General features: G+C 48.5%; 1 protein-coding gene across 22 annotated transcripts in view; it reads right to left on the reverse strand.

Annotated features, from left to right (window-relative positions):
* The window catches only part of LOC107499678 (protocadherin gamma-C4), a 155491-nt gene that overhangs the window by 15404 nt on the left and 121246 nt on the right, over positions 1 to 18841 (reverse strand). Inside the window, exon 1 of one of the 22 annotated variants that reach the window (XM_016124117.2) lies at positions 13242 to 18199. The exons of 15 other annotated variants lie outside the window; for them this stretch is intronic. In XM_016124117.2, the coding sequence (XP_015979603.1) occupies positions 13242 to 15671 (2430 nt within the window). In that variant the 5' untranslated portion in view covers positions 15672 to 18199. Of the gene's footprint in view, positions 1 to 1647; positions 9309 to 13241; positions 18200 to 18841 lie in introns of those variants that run through there. 6 more of the 22 variants (XM_036225161.1, XM_036225158.1, XM_036225156.1 and 3 more) reach the window with 6 other exon arrangements.

Here is an 18841-nt window from a genome sequence, read left to right on the forward strand (position 1 = left end):
AAGTCCCAAGTGATTGAAAGCACCAATTCTGGGGGCAGACAGATCTGAATTACATCTTCTCTATCATTTACCCTGTGACCTTGAGCAAGTCACTCAACTTCCCTGAAACTATTATGAGGTGGGGATGCTAGTACCCATCCAACAAAAGTGTTGGGAAGAGCAAATGAGAGTTGAAGTTCTCAGAGGAAGTGTGTAGTAAGCTCTCTCAATCAACTACCAGAATCGCACTGGGAGGTTGTTTGAACATATAATTCTGATTTGATAGGGGGAGGGTGGGGCATAGATATTTTGAACAAAAACTTCTGAAGTTGTGGCAACTTGTGCTTTTTACTATTACAGTTTCACCGTCAATGAGGACACCCTGGCACCTGGCAGAGGCTGTGTAGCTTTCCATTAGCCAGAGAAGGAAGGACATGCCAGTCTCAGATACTTTAGTCACCCTCAAAGCCCCGGCCCTAGATCGTTAGGCACACTGTGGTCACGACGGAGCCAAAACCTAACTCCGCGCGCGTCCAGAGCCCGGTGCGCTAGGCTCCCACTTCCCGCGGGAGGACAGGACCGCGGGCGCCACCGAGGTCCCAGACTGCTAGTCCTATAGCCGCCTGCTCACTCGCTCCTGATCGGGCCCTGCTGCCCCTCGGACCCCAGGGCAGCTCACCCTGCCCAGCCCAGGTTTCTGGGCTGAAGGCGCTGCCGCCCTCCGCTCGCTCAGAGCCCCCGGCCCAGCGGGACCCGCCTGCCCGTGGGTCGTAGAGTCCCGCCTGCCCCGCGCCCAGAGTAGCTCCCACGCTCCAGACGCCGCAGCCGGCCTCAGGCTCGCCTAGAGACTAGCGGGTCCGGCCCGGGGAGCGGGCAGGAGGAGGCTCCTGAGTCCTTGCGGGACCGCAACGGCCTTGACCTGGGACTGTCACCAGGGCCCGCAGTCAGCGGTGAGTACCTCTGAGGCTGGCAGCGGGGTGGAAAGAAGCTGTGAGGGGCCCGGGGACAGCCCGTGCGGGTGACCTGGCAGCGAGCGCGGGCAGAGGAAGGGGGTGTGCGTGCAAGCTCAAGGGTGAGGGCGTGTGTGTGCAGGCGAGGCGGGGCTGTGTGGCCCGTGGGCGTGATCTGCTGGTTGGACACTAGGGAGCCCTGCGCCGGCAACTCTGTCCTGCCTACAGATGCGTTTGTTTGATGCGGGAGTAAGGATGGTTGAGAATCACAGCGAAGTCCCAGATCCAGAGAGTGGGGAGAAACAGAAGAAGAAAACTAAAGAGCGGCGGAGCGGCGGAGCGGCGGAGCGTGCGCGCGCCAGGGCCTAGGAGGCTGGCTGCGGGCGGGGACCTAAGACCGCCTCCACCCCAGACCCTCGACCCCGGCGGAAATTGCCTCGCGGCAAGATTGCCCCGCCCCAGCCTTTTCAGAGTGTGGGGGTGGGGTCGGTCCTATCCCTCCTCGGCCACAACCCACCACCTCCTGAGGCTCACAGCCCCTTCCCTGCTTCCGCCACACCTGTGGCCCCGCGCAATCAGTCCAAACGGTCCTGACAATCCGGTGGAGCGCAGCTAGCTGCCGAGCTCAACCGGGAGGTGTGGATACAAGTTCAAAGTCCCTTAGGTGGATGGGCGGCTTCTCCATTGCCGCCCCCAGGGGTCGCGCCGAGCCCCTCACCTGGCTCCGCTCTCGCAGCGTGTTAGAGCGGGACCGGAAGGCGTCAGGCTCCAGCGCCAGAGCTGAGGGCTGCTGGACACTGAGGGGCCTTAGAAAAGTGAAGTCACTGCCATCCGAGGCTGGTGAAAAGCACGTCCTGTAGCAATGGCTCTGCGAGTCTGCGGGCCGCAGCGTCACCTCCATGTACTTGAGCGTGCCGTCTGAGCTCACCTGTAGGTTGGGACTGGACTGCTTATAGTAGTCTCGGGAGGGTGAGTCCTGGCGCCTGCAACACTGACCCCCACCCCCATCCCCATCTGCGTGCCCCTGAAGGCACTTAACTGACAGAAAGGTGAAGGTGACTAAGGATAAGAGACTGATGGCTGCAAGAGCCACAATGAGGTAAAAGGTAAGGTCTGAACGCTCAGGAGGGTGTGTGAGGAAGTCGCCGGATTTGGGCATTTCCTCAGGGTCCTCATCCTCCAGAACCAGCAGCACTGTGGCTGTAGAGGACAGTGAAGGGTCACCATTGTCCCTCACCAGGACTACCACCTGTTGGGTGTCAGAGTCATCCTCCAGTAAGGCCCGGGCTGTGCGCACCTCACCAGTGTGTGCAGACACCAAGAACAATCCTGGGGCTGTGGACTGTGGCAGCAGTGCATAGGAGAGCCACGCATTGTGGCCTGCGTCAGCATCCACAGCTGTCACCTTAGTGACCAAGGAGCCAGGAGGTGCGGAGCGAGGGAGGCGCTGGGGGACTGAGAATTCCTGGCCGGGTCTTGGGTGCAGTACTGCTGGGGCGTTGTCATTCTGGTCCAGGACAAACACGTGCAGAGATGCGTTGGCATGCAGCGGGGGAGAGCCAGAGTCTCGAACTCCCACCGTGATCTGCAGCATCTGCAACAATTCATAGTCAAAGGTGCGCTGGGCAAAGACCCGCCCATCCTCAGGGTTGACGTACACAAAGGAGGAGGCTGGTGCTCCCTGAATCTGATTCCCTAGAATGGAGTAGGTGAGACGGGCATTATTCCCAGTGTCTGGATCAGAAGCAGCCACAGTGCAGAGAAGGGAGCCTGGAGGCCGATTTTCTGGGATGTAAGCAGTATAGAGCTGCTGGGTGAAGAAGGGTGCATTGTCGTTAACATCTGAAATGTTGAGCCTGATGGTAAGATGTGCGTGCAGGGGAGGTGAGCCTGCATCACTGGCCAGCAGCTCAATGATATAGTGGGATGTAGTCTCACGGTCCAAGGGCTGGCTGGTTAGCAGTGAGTAGTGGTTCTCAGAAGGCTTAATCTGAAATGGCAGGTCCAGAGAGATATCAAGGCTCACTTCACCGTTTCTCCCTGAGTCTCGGTCCCGCACATTAATCAATCCCACTACTGTGCCCACCGGCGTGCTCTCCAGGACCGGGTTGACCAAAGAGGCCAGTAGTACCTCTGGGGTGTTGTCATTGACATCCCCCACATCCACTTGAATCATACAGTGGCCTTCCATGGCTGGCTGTCCCTGGTCACGGGCTCTTGCATGAATTTCATAGAAACTTGACTCCTCAAAGTCTATGGGACCCAACACATGGATTGCTCCACTGCTAGGGTGTAGGCCAAAGAGATTCCGCACTGCTTCCGATGTATGGTCTCCAAAAGAATAGTCTAGTTGGCCATTGGTGCCCTCATCCGGATCAGTGGCATTGAGGCGGAGCAGCAGCGTACCTGTGGGTGTATTCTCTGGGAGTCCCACACGTAGAACTGAGGACTGGAAGGTTGGAGCATTATCGTTGATGTCCAGCACAGTGATAGAGATTAGGGTGGTCCCTGAGCGGGCCGGGATACCCCCATCTACAGCAGTGAGCACCAACCGATGTCTTGCCTGGGCTTCACGGTCCAGCTGCTGCTCTAGCACCAGCTCTGGGAATAGCTTCCCATCCTTGAGGGTCTTCACATTCAGAGTGAAGTGGTTATTGGGGCTCAGAGTGTAGAAGCTCACGGTATTCGTGCCCACGTCTGGATCCTGGGCACTATCCAGTGGGAATCGTGCCCCAAATGCAGCTGATTCTGAGATGCGTATCTCTCGCTCAGGGGTGGCAAAGCTGGGAGAGTTGTCATTGAGATCCAGGATCTCTACCTCCACACGGATTAATTCCAGCGGGTGTTCGGTCACCACCTGCACTGGCAGCAGGCAGCTGGTGCTGGCTCCGCACAGGCTCTCTCGGTCAATCTTTTGATTTACTGCCAGAGCACCACTCATCAAGCTCAGGGAAAAATAGTGCCCATTCTCCTCTGAGCCCAAGCGCAGTCGGCGGTTCAACAGGTCTGTCACCTTTAAGCCTAGATCCTGAGCAACATTCCCCACCAGCGTCCCCGGCTCAGACTCCTCCACCACTGAGTAACGAAGCTGCCCAGACACCCAGCCCCAGCAGCACAAGGACAACATGCACAGCACTTGCCATTTCCCAGCGAGCTGTGGGGGTGTCCTGGGCCCCATGACCCAGAAGTCCCTTCCTGGACACTGACTCTGTGCTGTCCTGTCTCCAAGGCAGACCCAGGGCTTGGAATGTGGCAGCTGAAATCTCTTGTGTCTCCTTCCAGCCTCTTAAAAACTGCTCGGAGGTTTGTCAGCCTGCAGCAGTTCTTCTTAGTCACCGAATGGCGGGGGTGGGGAGGGGGGAGGGAAATTGAATCGGAGTGGAGCTGGGGAGCTGGGGAGCTGGGGGAGGAGAGGCGGGCAAGAAGAGCGGATCCCCCACCTCGGCTGTGAGTTTGATTGGCCAAAAAGTCTGTCTGCTCTCAACCAATTATGAAGTCTCCTCAGTCCTGGAAACCTTAGGAACAGCCGCTGCAAATTTGTGTCACAGAAGCCTCCTACCTCCCCACTCATTTCGTGCTGCAGGTTGATACAGCCCCCTTGGCAGCAAAATTTGACAGCTCAGATGGTGCTCACAGGGAAGACAAAGTGGTACAAAACTTCTCAGTGTTCTCTCCCAGCAACTTCCTGCACGACTTCAGAAGCTTCCACTACTTTGCTTGAACGAACAAAAGTTTGTCCTTCTGGGGGTGGCAAAGCCTATGTGTTCCCCCTCCCACCCCCAGCCTGACAGATGCTGCTGAGATGAGAGAAGAGTTTTGTTAAGACCCTATAGGATCTTGCCAACTTTCCAGCAGTGCTTTGAGGAATCTCTGTGTCAGCTGATGCAGCTTTCTTGAGATCCCAGACCTTTGCTGTGGAATAAGCCCCACAGGTTGTGTAAGGGGGACCATTTCTGGGAGTACCCAGGTTACCCAGGAGGGTGACTAATAGCTAAGCATGCCCTCTAGGCTTTATGGTTTCACCAGTTCAAAAGAAATCTATTTAGAAACTTCCGGAGTAGCTATCTCTATGAATTCCTCATCTGTAAACCAGCTTTCTGACATTAAGTGATCTCACTTACTGCTTATTGCCCCCAACCCACTGCATCTAGCTCAAATCCCAGTGGAAACGTGATTGGGAGTCCCACAGACCTGGTCTAACAGACCTCTGCTTCCACCTTGATGCCTCTCTACTCTCTTGGCTCTCTCCTCTTTGTGCTCTCTTCTGGGTTTCAAGCAGAGAGCTCCCTTCACAGAGGGCTTGACACTGTGAGACAGCGATGTTTGTTTCCCTCAATCCACTGGGAAAGGGTAACCTAAAGTTAAGGTAGTCCAGAACCTGGCCCCCTCCTTCAGGAAGAGTAGAGAAACCAGCCACCTAGGTTTAGGTGACTGTATGGTACACTCTACCCTAGTGCACTATAACTTATGCTCCCACATCCTGGCAGCGCGCTTCCACAATACTCTAGCTCTTGACCACTTAATTTCATTTCTTACTCTCAGATAAGGGCATAACCCAAACCCAAGTAGTAATCTGTTTCAACTCCCTGATTAATTCACAAAACACTTCTAAAGCACAGCATCTACCACATAGTTACCACTCACAAAAATGATGACGTCACTACGGGCTCTTACAGAGAGGCCTATTCTCTCTGGGACATAGCCTGGCCATACACCTGGACCAGAATAACCCTCAAACATTGGCTGAGCCTGCAAAGGTCTCACCTCTAGCCCATAGAGAAGATCAGAGGGTGGGCAGCTTGGGCGAACAGGCTCCCCTGCCATAGGTGCACTGGGCGACTTCACCATCATGAAGCTATCGCTCCGAGTGGGCGCAGAAGCCAAGGGTGTACAGCCATGAGAATGACCACCCACATCAACAAACTTGATAGGATCATCTGACCCTAGCTGGATTCGGAGGATCCCATTGGAAGGAGGAAGCCCCTCCCTCCTTCGAGATCGGGTGAGACAGGCACAGGTGCCAGCAGGAAAGCAGGTCACTCCACAGGCAGCCCCACGCAGACACTTAGACAGTAGTGCCACAAATGAGCCAAAGGAGACAAAGCAAATTGCCACTAGTGATACAGCCAAGTAGAGGGTCAGGCGGGATTCTCCTTCCCTTGGAGCTGAAGATTCTCGAAGATCAGGGACAACTGGATGAGCATCTTCCTCCAAGGACACAAGGAGAGTAACAGAAGTAGAGAGTGGTGGGGTACCGCTATCCTTTACCACAATGACCAGCTTCTGTGGGGGAAGATCAGCTGGGATGGGAACGGCCGTCCGTACCTCCCCAGCATAGCGAGAGACTGCAAACAAGCTGGGATCTGGAGCCTCCAGGAGCTGATATGAAACCCAAGCATTGTAACCTGAATCCAGGTCCACAGCGGTCACCTTTGTAACTAGGTGGCCAGCGCCAACTGATGGAGGCAGTGCTTGGGGACATAAGGAACCGGGCCGGGCCCTAGGGCGGAGCACTGCTGGAGCATTGTCATTGAGGTCCAGCACGAAGAGACGAACTGTCACGGTGCTACTGAGGGGTGGGTTGCCCCGATCCCGGGCCTGCACCTCAAACTGCAGTGTCTGTGTTTGTTCATAGTCAAAGGATCGAGTAGCATGAACAGCTCCCGTCTGGGGGTTCAGAGAGATGAAGGAGGAAGCTGACACATCTCGATTTCTGGGCTCTAGGAGAGAGTAGGAGATAAGCGCATTCAAGCCAGAGTCTGGGTCAGAGGCTGCAAGGGAACAAAGCAGGTCCCCTGGGCGATTGTTTTCAGGAACAAACACCTCATGTGACCTCTGGAAGAAAGAGGGTGGGTTATCGTTCACATCTGAAATATTGAGGAAAATAGTCCTCTGTGTACTCAGAGGTGGGTTTCCAGCATCAGAAGCAGTGACCATGATGTCATAGCTGGATTTGGCCTCTCTGTCCAGGGGCCCAGCAGTCACCAGGGAGAACTGGTTTCTGAAGGCAGACTTGAGGGCAAATGGCAAGTGGTCAGGAATACGGAGGCTCACATCTCCGTTTGACCCTGAGTCAGGGTCCTGCACACTGATGAGTGCCACCACAGTGCCAGGTTCTGCACTCTCTGGGAGAGTTCCAAGCTCCGAGGTCACTGTGATGTGGGGGGCGTTGTCATTTACATCCAGGAGATCCACTCGAAGGCTGCAATGTTGCTCCATGGCTGGAGAACCCCCATCCCGAGCCCGAACATCGAATTCATAGTAATTCTCAATCTCAAAGTCTAGGGGCCCCTGAAGGGTAAGCTTTCCAGTAGTGGGGTGCAGGCTAAAGAGGTTTCTCACACGATCAGGGGTGTGACCACTGAAAGAAAAGGTGACGTTACCACTGGGACCCAGGTCCGGGTCAGAGGCATTGAGCTGGATGAGCAGCATCCCGGCTGGCGCGCTCTCCAAAACGCTAATCCTGTAGCTGGATTGCTGGAAGGCAGGGGCGTTGTCGTTCACGTCCAGGACTGATACCCGGAGCTCTGCAGTGCCAGATCTTGGGGGGTTACCTCCATCCACAGCAGTCAGCACCAGGCGGTAGTCTGATTGCTTCTCCCGATCCAAAGGCTTCTCCAGGAGCAGCTCTGGGACCAGACTGCCGTCGCTGCGCTTCTTGACATCCAGGGCAAAGTGCTCGTTGGAGCTTAGTCTATAGCTGCTGATGGAGTTGCTCCCCACATCTGCATCCTGAGCCTTTTCTAAAGGAAAACGCTGTCCTGGAGGAGCTGCCTCCCCAATTTCCAAGTCCAGCTGCTGCCGAGGAAATCGGGGGGCGTGATCGTTCACATCCACAATTTCTACCTCAGCTCGGTACATTTCCAAAGGCCCTTCGGTTACAAACTCCAGGGGCACGATGCAGCTGGCACTGAGCCCACACAGTGCCTCTCGATCGATTGGATTCTTGATGAGCAGGGCTCCGCTGTCCAAATCCACACGGAAGTGTCTTTGGTTCACCTCTCCAGCGACCTGCAGCCTGCGAGCTGACAGACTCTCTGTATCCAGCAGGAAATCTTGGGCGACATTCCCCACGAAAGTCCCTTCCTGTGACTCCTCTGGGACCGGATAGCGGATCTGCCCACAAACGTAACCCAGGTGGCCAAAGAGGAACAAAAGGGCAGCCCCGGGGCAGATTTCTACCCAGCTCCTCACCTTGCGGAGCATTGCTGCCTCCCGCTAGTTCTCTACCTGGTCCTGAGAAAGCAGAAGAAGCCGACCCGCCCCAAACGGCCACACAGCAGCTGGAAACACCTATCTTCCTTTCCCCGCGCCAGCTCTGGCGCGGCTGGGCTGGCGCTGCAAGGGTTACGCGCCGTTTTTGCTGGTGGCGGGGTAGATTTGTCTGCCTTCCACCATCGGATTGGCAGACAGCGGCTCCTGGGCTCAGCCAATAGGCTGAGCAGAGAACATCCCAATAGCAGCAGGGTTAATGCGTCGCAGCATTGGAAGAAAAAAAAAAAAAAAAAAAAAAAAAAAAGAAAGAAAGAAAGAAAAAAAGAAAGACAAAAAAACCCACCTATCTTTTTGCTTTTCTCCCGCTCAACAGCATTTTTTTCCACGGGTTATTACCTCTATGGAGAGGCAGACAACATATATGTATGTTTTTTTTTCTCTCTAACACATCAACTTTCCCCGCCCCTTTTCGGCAAGGGTTGGGGAGGAGGAACCGCGACAGCCAGAGCCCTAGCAACCTGCAGCCCAGAGAGGAGTAGCCATTTGAGGTTGGTCACTTTGTTCAAGCCAGTGTTGTTATCCACCAATATTCTAAATGAGTAGCTTCTGCCCCAATCCATTTGTATTAGAGTAGGAGCTAATTAGAAACACCACCACATACACAAAACTCTGCTCCTCTGCAGATTATTCAGAAACATATCCTTCTCTTTGCAGAAAAGGCTTACACATTAATGTAGCCAATTAAATTTATGCAGTACACGTTTTTGTTGTAACAGGAGGCACAGCGGAAACCAAACCTCTTTTATTCAGAAGCTTGCTAGTGATATACTAAATTACCATTCATTGATTTCAAGGACAGTATGGAAGGGGATGAAGCAGAGTGGAGAAAGCCAGGAGAGGGAGATGTTCCAAATCAGTAAAGAATCAGTTGTGTCTGGGAGGCGCTAAGGACTAGATCTCATTAATAGGCAGAATGCTAATGTTCACAGATTTAATAGCTCCCGTGAATGATTGAGATCAGCAACCAACAGCACTGTGCCTACAAATCCCTTTTATTTGACACCATGGTATGCTTGATATGTTGTTAATTACCAACAGAGACTGTTTCAAAAGAGCAAGCTTTTCACTTAGCCCCAGGGGGCCTCTTGGAGCTGGAGATTTGATCTCACTCCACACCCACCCTGATCCAGACCCTCCCAGAAGCCTGGCTACCACCTTGCACAAATGTAGAAACAGAGCTCATTTCACACTGTAAACCTACAAACTGTACTCTGAGTGGCAAACACAACACAGCACAAAGAGAAAAATCTAGCCTGATCTAGACATGAGATTTCTTAACTCATCCCAGTCCTCACCTGGGTTACCACTGGATACCCCAAACAGGAGCAAAACCTGGATTTCTTATTCTCCCTAGATTTTTTCCAAACCCTTGACCCTTAGGAATATCCTATGGTGAGGCCAGCAAACCACCTTCTGGTCTCAAAAAGAAGGATCTGTTTTCTGTTATTGTTGTTGTTTTGTTTTGTTTTGTTTTTGTTTTTGCAAAAACAAAAAACAAACAAACAAACACCTAAACCTCCTCCCATGGGAATGATGGAGGTATAAATCAGTCTGACTTACTAGGTGTTTATTACAGGTTTCACTTCAGTGGACAAGACCATCATCCACCCAGCTGCCTCAGTCAGAAAACAAACAAACAAAAAACAAACAAACAAACAAAAAAAAACACCTAAACCTCCTCCCATGGGAATGATGGAGATATAAATCAGTCTGACTTACTAGGTGTTTATTACAGGTTTCACTTCAGTGGACGAGACCATCATCCACCCAGCTGCCTCAGTCAGAATGAGGGAGAGTAGGGTCATCCTTGGCTCATTCCTTGGCTCATTCCTCTACCCATATCATGTCAATCAACAAGTCCTAATGATTTTACTATAGTCGTCTCTCTCCATCTATACCACCAATGTGGTGATTCAAGCATTTATCAATCTTTTCCTCAAATATTGTAATAATTTTCTAACTGTTCTCTTTGTCTCCAGTCTCAGTATCCCCAATCCATCTCAGAATGTGGTTACTACCAGAAAAATCTCTCTAAAATAAACAAACAAAAAAAAATCCCTGATGATATCATACATATATCAGTTTAAAAATTCTGCAATGACTATCATCTATACAGAATAAAAACTCCTTGACTTGGCATAAAGGTAATTCAAGATCTAACTTGTTTCACTTTATCTCTTCCAAAGACTGTTTTACAAACATAATTTAAGGTTCAGCAATAATATAATATCTTTATCGCTCTGCATGGAATTTCTTGCAAGGTCCCCTCCCTGCTCTTTTTCTCCCTTTATTATTTAATAAACTACTTCTCAATCTTTAGTTTTCAGCTTCAGCATCACCACCTCTACGAAGTCTTCCTGATTTCCCCAGGCTGACTTAGATGTTTCTGTTCCTTTGTTCCCATTGTTTTTTATTTTTGCATGTCTGTCTCCTATGGTACTTTGTGTACCATAACGACAGAGACTATGTCTTTTCATCTTTTACAGTGAAATGCTTGATAAATGGTGTATTATTGATATTATTAATTAGTTCAACAAATATTTATTGAATACTTGGACTTTATATGAGTACTTTATGATGAGTACAGATACTTTATATGCATTACTTTTCACTCTTACAACAATTTTGAAAGGAGGCATTACTTCTATTTTATAGATGAGAACACTAGTTTAGAGAGGTTAAGAGACCTATCTAAAGCTAAACAACTAGTAATGTGAAGTACTAGGATCCTCTCACTCCTACCCCCATCTGTCTGGAAAGGAATAAAGCCTCTTTCTCTAACACCTTAAACAATTTTTCTACCGGTTTGTTATCTTTATATCCATAAACTGACCTTTTACTGATGCCTTTAATATCCAAGAACTAGACCTCAGTTAAGACCTATAGGGCTCAATCCCTTATATTTGCTTGCAATTTCACACCAAAACAAACAGACATACAGTGTGTTATTACTAGAATTGGAGCATCATAAGCCTTAACCCTACATATCCTTGACTTAACCATTTTATTATGCCAGGTATGTGATTCTCTCATTTCTAGATTTTTAAAATAGCTTTATTGGGATATACTTCACATACCCTACAATTCATCCATTTAAAGTAGACACTTCAGTGATTTTTTTTAAATGATATCCACTTATACTAAAGCAATGCAACCATCACCACGTGCTAATTATAGAACATTTATGTCAGCCCCTAAAGAGACCCCAAACCCATTGCCTAGCTCTAGATTTCTGAAGAATGGTTGCCTGGTTACTAGTGGTTTCAGAAGGTTTCTTTAGATGACAACTATCATCTTATATCTTCCCTACGATACTCTTCCAGAGGTACTCTATGTAATATTTTAAGGTTGGGAAACAATACCACAGAATTTTTTAAAGTTTGGCCTGGCCCTGTAAGGTTGGCTCCTGGTAGTGTAAATACCAGAATAACACTTTGCTTCATAAACACGCTAATTGATAGACTGGCAGGTTCTAGGGCAGTGGTTTTCAAAGTTGTCTGCACATTGAATTTACTTGGAGACATTTAAAAAATACTGATCCCTGTGTCCTAACCCCAGAGATTGTACTTTAATTGGTCTGGGATGTGGCCTGGGCTTCAGAATTTTTAAAAGGTCCCTAGGTAATTCTAGTGTGCAACGCAGTTTGAGAACATTGTCCTAGGGAAAGTGCCAGTTGTTTCACAGTGTTACCAGAAGAGTAGCAGCTGCTTTTCTCTGGCTTTCATCCTTCCTTAGCCTTTCCATACATGCTTCTACTTTGTCATCTTTGGCTATCTCTAGATTTGCTTATCTCCAAGATGTGTTTAAGATTTGGAGTAGGCAAGGAACTAATAAAAATAGTAATAGTAATAGCTGAGAATTTTTTTTAACACTTATGATACACCAGGGGTTGTGTATACATTATATCATGTACCAATCTTATAGTACCATGTATTCCCTATTTTTGCATATGAGAAACAGGCTTAAAAAGATTAACTTGGCCAAGGACTCATAGTTGGTAAGTGGTAGAGCCTCATTTGTCTAACTGCCAAATCCAAGGATAAATAGCAACAATACACTTATTAGTAACAAAATTGTGGCTTTCTCCCCATCTGAAGTGTATGTAAGTTTCACTCCAAGACAAAGGTCTTGCAGTCACCTGCACACCATCCTGAATAAATGAAAGCTTCACCTTTCTCAGGATATGAATTTAGCCAGCCTTCACATTATGTGTATATCTAAGAAAAATAATGCTGGATGGATAGGGAATTACACAGAGGGTACAAAAACACTTTCATTTTGTACTTCATGTTATTTTGGATCGTCTGGATTTATTTTCAAAATAAGTAATTACTTTTACTTTTATAATTAATGATGGTCAACTTTGGATTGGGGGATTATAGTTTTAATTTTTTTTTTATACTTTTCTCTATTTTCCAAATTATCTATAATGCGTATGCATCACTATTATAACAAAAATATTTTGTCATTTCCAGTAGTATTCTTGAAAAAAATTTAAAGGATGCCTAGAATTTTACTTTTCATAGAAAATTGTCTAAGAATGAGGTACAGGATCTGTGTAGGCAAAGGAAAATGATCAGCAACCATTAGTTTTAATGCAGATGTGGCAATCACTTGAAAGATAGACAAATGAGGTAGTTTTTGTATTTCTAGCAGCTGCCACTGGTTAAAGGTGTCCAACAGCTAGTTCCTAATGCAAATACCACCAGGCTAAGCTCTGAGTGCTGAGATCTTGGATTATAGTTTAATGGCCCCTTGGCAATTGGTTAGTTGTTGTGGTAAGCAAGTGCTGAAGGTGAGAATTAGGTCCACAAATGAATCAACTCCAAAATGTGTGGGATCACAGACTACACTCTAACCTGGCCATCTCCTTTACAAAGGCAGGAAGTTTGATCTAAGTTGGGTCAAGTGAAAAAGTGGATACATCATCAGGAAGGAAAACATCTTCATCACTAAAAAACCGCTCCATGCTTTTCTGAACACGGTGCAAGAATCAAAAACCATTAATATCATTCCGGACGACCTGCTAACCCTTACCTGTCCGGGAGGGGAGCTCTCTGCACCCAACACTTGCCTATAGAACACCGGATCGCAGCTCCGCAGCGTGTTCTGGCGGCTGGCCAGAGGGCTGGCCGCCCCAGGTTTCTTCAGCAGCGGGTCGCTGCGGCGCGAGTCAGTGGTGAGGTACACCTGATGGTAAAGGTGCGGTGGCACCAGGCCTCCTCGCACAGCGTCCGCGTGCAGAGAGGGCCCTGGTGTTCGGTACAGGGAGCTCACGGGGCCTCGGTATAGGTCCCTGGATTGTTTCCATTTGTAAACTTTGAATATGATCACTCCCAATACTGTGACTGCGAACCCCACAGAGACCAGGATTAGAGAGAGGAGTAGATAAAAGGTGAGATTCTTATTCTGCTCCCTAGGGGCAGAACCGGAGGGGAACTCGGCCCGGGCTTCGGGAGATTCCTCGGTTACCGACACAGTCAGGGTCGCGGTGGTGGACAGCGATGGCTCCCCATTGTCTTTGATCAAGACCGTGAGAGTTTGCCTGGGCGAATCTGTGTCTTGGACTGGGCGGGCAGTGCTGACTTGACCTGTGTGAAGCCCCACCGCAAAAAGGCTCTGGTTGGCGGCTCCCAAGAGGCTGTAGGAGAGCCAGGCATTGTGCCCTGCATCCGGATCCCAGCCCACCACCCGCGTAACCACGTGGCCCGCAGCAGTACCTCGGGGCAGCATCTCCACCGAGCTTCGTCCAGGCCGGGGGTATAGGACCTGGGGGGCGTTGTCGTTGCGATCAGTGACAAATATGTTTACACTGATATTGGTAGTCAGAACCGGAGTGCCCCCGTCGCTGATATGAGCTGTTAATTCAAACTCCCGCCTATCCTCATAGTCCAGGGGAACTAAGGATGACACGACGCCATTATCACGATTTATCGTGAAATAGCGACCCACTAGCCCAGTTTCAGCTCCTTGCTCCAACAGAAAGAAGGAAAGGCGAGCATTCTGCGGGGCGTCGGGGTCCCAGACACTTAGATTTAGTATTGGGACCCCGGGGAGGTTATTTTCTTCCACGTAAACGTCGTAGGAAGATTGGGAAGATTGTGGAGGGTTGTCATTGATGTCGGACACTTGCACCCGTACTGTCGTAAGAGCTGAGAGGGAAGGGGCTCCCGCATCTCGAGCGGTGATGCTGAGGTTGTATTCTGGCACAGTCTCACGATCCAGGGCTGCGCTGGTTTTCAAAGTAAAGTAATTCTTGAGGGAAGAAGTAAGACCGAAGGGGAGACCTGGAGGAATCTCGCAAGTCACCAGCCCATTCTCCCCAGCATCCAGATCGGTTACACTGAGCAAAGCGATGACAGTTCCTAGAGGTGCATCCTCCGGGACTGGGCTGTACACGGAAGTGACTGTGATCTCTGGGGCATTGTCATTCACGTCCACAACCTCCACCAAAACTTTGCAATGTGCTCCTTCGGGATTGGCACCCTTGTCTTTGGCCTGTATGTAAATCTCGTGGAGTTTAGTGTCTTCAAAGTCCAGTCGACCTTTGATTGTCAGCACCCCGGTTACAAGGTCTAAGGAGAATAGTTCCCTCACGCCGGCGCGGTTATGGCTGCCGAAGGAGTAAACGATTTCACCATTGGGGCCTTCATCCAGATCGGTTGCACGGACTTGGACCACGCGAGTGCCGGGGGGTGCATCCTCCAGGACGCGAGCCCGGTACAAGGACTGGTTGAAGGCGGGCGCATTGTCGTTCGCGTCCAGCACGGTGATGTGAATAGGAAGGCTGGCGGAGCGAGCCGGGGTTCCTCCATCCAACGCTGTCAGCACCAACTGGAGACTCGGCTCTCGCTCCCGGTCCAGGGCGCGCTCCAGTACCAGCTCCGCGTACTTGGTGCTGTCCTCCCGCGTCTGCACCCGAAGCGCAAAGTACTCATTTCGGCTCAGCTCGTAGGTTTGTAAAGAGTTGCTTCCCACATCGGGATCGTGCGCGCTCTCGAGCGGAAAGCGCGTGCCTGGCGCCACGGCCTCGCTAATCTCCAATTTCATTTCCCGGGTAGGGAAAGCGGGATTGTTGTCGTTGATATCCTGGATCACCACTTCCGCAGTGAAAAGCTCTAGCGGAGTCTCCACTACCAACTCCAGAGTTACGGTGCAGGAGGGCAGTGTCCCACAAAGCTCCTCTCGATCCAGGCGGTCGTTCACGAACATCTCCCCGGTTTCCCGGTTAACCTCGAAGAATCTTCGGCTAGCTTTGGACAGGACCTGAAGCCTGCGGGCTGACAGGCTGCTGAGATCCAAGTCAAGGTCCGTGACCACGTTGCCCACCGCGAAGCCCTTCTCTCTTTCCTCCAGGATCTCATAGCGAATGACGGCGGAAGCCTTGTGCAAGGCACCAAGCAGAAACAAAACTCCCACCACTCTCCCGGTGCTTACCAGTCCGCTCCTCCAGGCCTCTGGGACCATCTCACTCAAAGGCAGTGCCTCTTAGCGGGGTCCAGATCGTCCCGGCTTGTTCGCTGAGAAACTTTCAGCGGGTTAGCGCTTGGGCGCTGGGCGCCGAGTCCGACATGGCTTTCTGGATGCCGTTGATTTACTCGCCGGCTGTTCAGTCTCTGCCTCATCCCGGGGCGCGGAGAGGGGACGGGCCGGGGCCAGATCTCCAGCGTCTTCATTGGCCGACAGCGGCACGCAGAGTCCCAGCCAATAACTGCACGAAGAATGCGCTAGCGCCGGGCTCTTTGAGCCGGACAAGCGCTTAGCGCCAAGAACTTCACTTTCCTTTGGCTTCTTTCCAGAGTTTGCGGCCAAAGCGCCTTGGCAATATCGGTACATCGGAAACCTACCTTAGCCTGGAAAGCCAATTGCAGGGCGATGAAGCCGGCGGTTCTGCAAGTCTTCAAGCCAAACCAAGGACTGTTAAACATTTTAATGGCTGTCTTTAATCGCGAGAAGGGGGATCAAGCCAAACCCAAAACGATACAACGTTGTCTGGAAAAACACCAACAAATTTGACTTGCTCGAGGACTGGGTAAAACCGACCTAGGAGGACTCTACTTGTAAGGAGGCATTTAGTATCTCTGTGGTGATGTTAATAATTTCAGTTTTATCTTTTACCAAATGAGACTTTAGAATCCCCTGTCACTTCTTCAGTAAAGAAAATCAGCAGGAACTACCGTCTGTTTGGTTTAACTGTTTTATGAAATTTAAAAATTCATTTCAGATTTCTTTTGAAATAGGATGTGTTTGGTTCTCGTTTATTAGGAACCAGGGAGCAATATGAAATTTCCTACCCTTTCTTTCCCAACAAGCATAATCTTAATCATAGAGCATAATCTTAAACATTTCCCTTTACTCGATAGAGTGTTTCCCAAGATCTTGGGTTCATATGCCACAAAGAGAAGTTGCATTGCTAATATATGTATATATGCTTTAAATACACACATACACACACACACACACACACACACACACACAGCACCCTTCCTTCCCCCTCCCAAGGGGGACAGGGACCAGGCCAAGGGACCTTTATAAAATAATTGAGATATGGCTGCAAAGCTCCATAAAGTATTAGAAAAATGCAAAGCCTTTCTTAACTCACAGAATAAAGAGCCTCGAGTTTTCTGTATTTAGGATTGCAGTCACTAAACACAAACTAGCAATGATTAGGATAATGAATAAGAGTCAGGTATGGAGTAAGTCAGAGCTGAGTTGTACATTCTTGCACAAGAAACTATCCTCTAACTGTTCCTGGGTTCCTGTCTATAAAACGAATAAGGCGGGTAAAATGCCTGGCACAGAGAAAGTCATAATTAATCACGTAAATCACTCCATTAGATACCAGAGGTAAAATTTCAGAGCTTCACATACTATTTCTGTATAACTAACTGTCTTGGACATTACATTGATTGCCTATAGTTCTTTCTTAAGTATAACTAAACCCTGAGGCAGGGAGAAAGGCAGACAGGTTAGATAGGCAAATAGGAAACAAATATATATAGGCTATTTATTGAAAAGATGAAAACCCATATTTGACTGGCTTCTTCTCGTCCTCAATATTTTAATTTATCTTTTAAAACCCATAGTTTTAAACACTAAAGTTTGACAATTGACCAGACCACAGAAGGCTGATAGGCATTAAAAGACAGAATATAAATATAGACTATATTTAGAATTTAGAATATAGCCCAGTCACTTGCTACTCGAAGTGTGAGTTAAGGACCAGTGGCATGGGCATCATCTGGGAGCTTGTTAGAAAAGCAGAAATGCCCTACTCCGGACCCATCAAATCAGAATTTTCACTTAACAAAATACTTGGGTGATTTGAATTCACAATAAAGTTTGAGAAACACTGATCTAGTGGATTATTCAGAGATATACCGATTTATCAATCATTTTTTCCCATTTGCCATCACTTAATCGGCAATATGTCTTTTGAAACTAGCTTTGATAAGTTGAGGAAGTTTTCCCATTCATGGTAAGACTCATAGTTTTCCTAAGATCTCTTTATAAGCCAGCAGAACTCTCTTGGATCCATTCTTTACAGTAGCTAGAATGTTCTTGACATTTTAATTGGATCATACAATTTTCCAGCCCAAAACTCCTCAGTAGCATTTCACTGCTCTTGAAATAAAATACCAAATCCTTTGCATAGTATCCAAGTTCTCATGTCTTCTCTCAATATTTTATAACACTGAATTCAGTGTGGTCATCAGCCGAGCTCTTTGTGCCCCGGGGCCTTCACATAGGCTGTTCCTCTCTTGGAAAGCTTCTTCCTCTTCCTTTCCTTTGCTTTCCTAATATTTACAAATCTTTCAGGTCTCAGTTTAAATGTGTTTCCTAACAGAGGTCTTCTCTTAGGCCCCAGTTAAAACCAGGATCCTTTGTTATATTCTCTCAGAGCACCTTACAGTTTCCTTTGTTAAACCTAGCACAAGTAAAAATTTTATAATTATTTTTTGTGTAAGTATAATGTCTGCCTCTCCCACTAAAAAAAAAAAAAAAGCTGCAGGAGGGCAGAGACCATGCCTATTTGATGACCACTAGTATCCCTAGTGTCTAGTACAGGAGATATTTAATGCTTCCCCCATCTTTAAGTATAATTGACAAATAAAATTGTATAAATTTAAGGTATACAGCATGATAATTTACTGTATGTATATATTGTGAAACGACTATCACAATATAGTTAACACATCCTAACTCACCTAGTTGCTGTGTGTGCGTGCACACATGTGGTGAGAACATTTAAAATCTACTCTCTCAGCAAATGTCAAGTATACACACAGTACTGTTAACTATAGTCACCTGCTGTACATTAGATTTCCAGAACTTATTCATCTTATAACTGAACATGTGTACCCTTTGACCAACATCTCCCTATACTTAATGCTTATTAATGTACCAATCCTCATGTTGACATCTTAGTAATCATAAAATGCACAAAGGATTATATATGTATATTCATTTATGTGCATCCATTTTCCTAGGAGTAAGCATTAAGCTACCAGTGGGCCTAATGAAACTATTTCTTAACCTCATTATTTGAAAGAGAAAATATAGTTCGCCAAAGAACCAAGTAAGGTGAGGTTATTACACTATTACAATTCGCACTGGAGAAAAACATAAATGACATA

This window comes from Rousettus aegyptiacus, unplaced genomic scaffold (assembly GCF_014176215.1).
Source record: "Rousettus aegyptiacus isolate mRouAeg1 unplaced genomic scaffold, mRouAeg1.p scaffold_m13_p_7, whole genome shotgun sequence".
Lineage (NCBI taxonomy): Eukaryota > Metazoa > Chordata > Mammalia > Chiroptera > Pteropodidae > Rousettus > Rousettus aegyptiacus.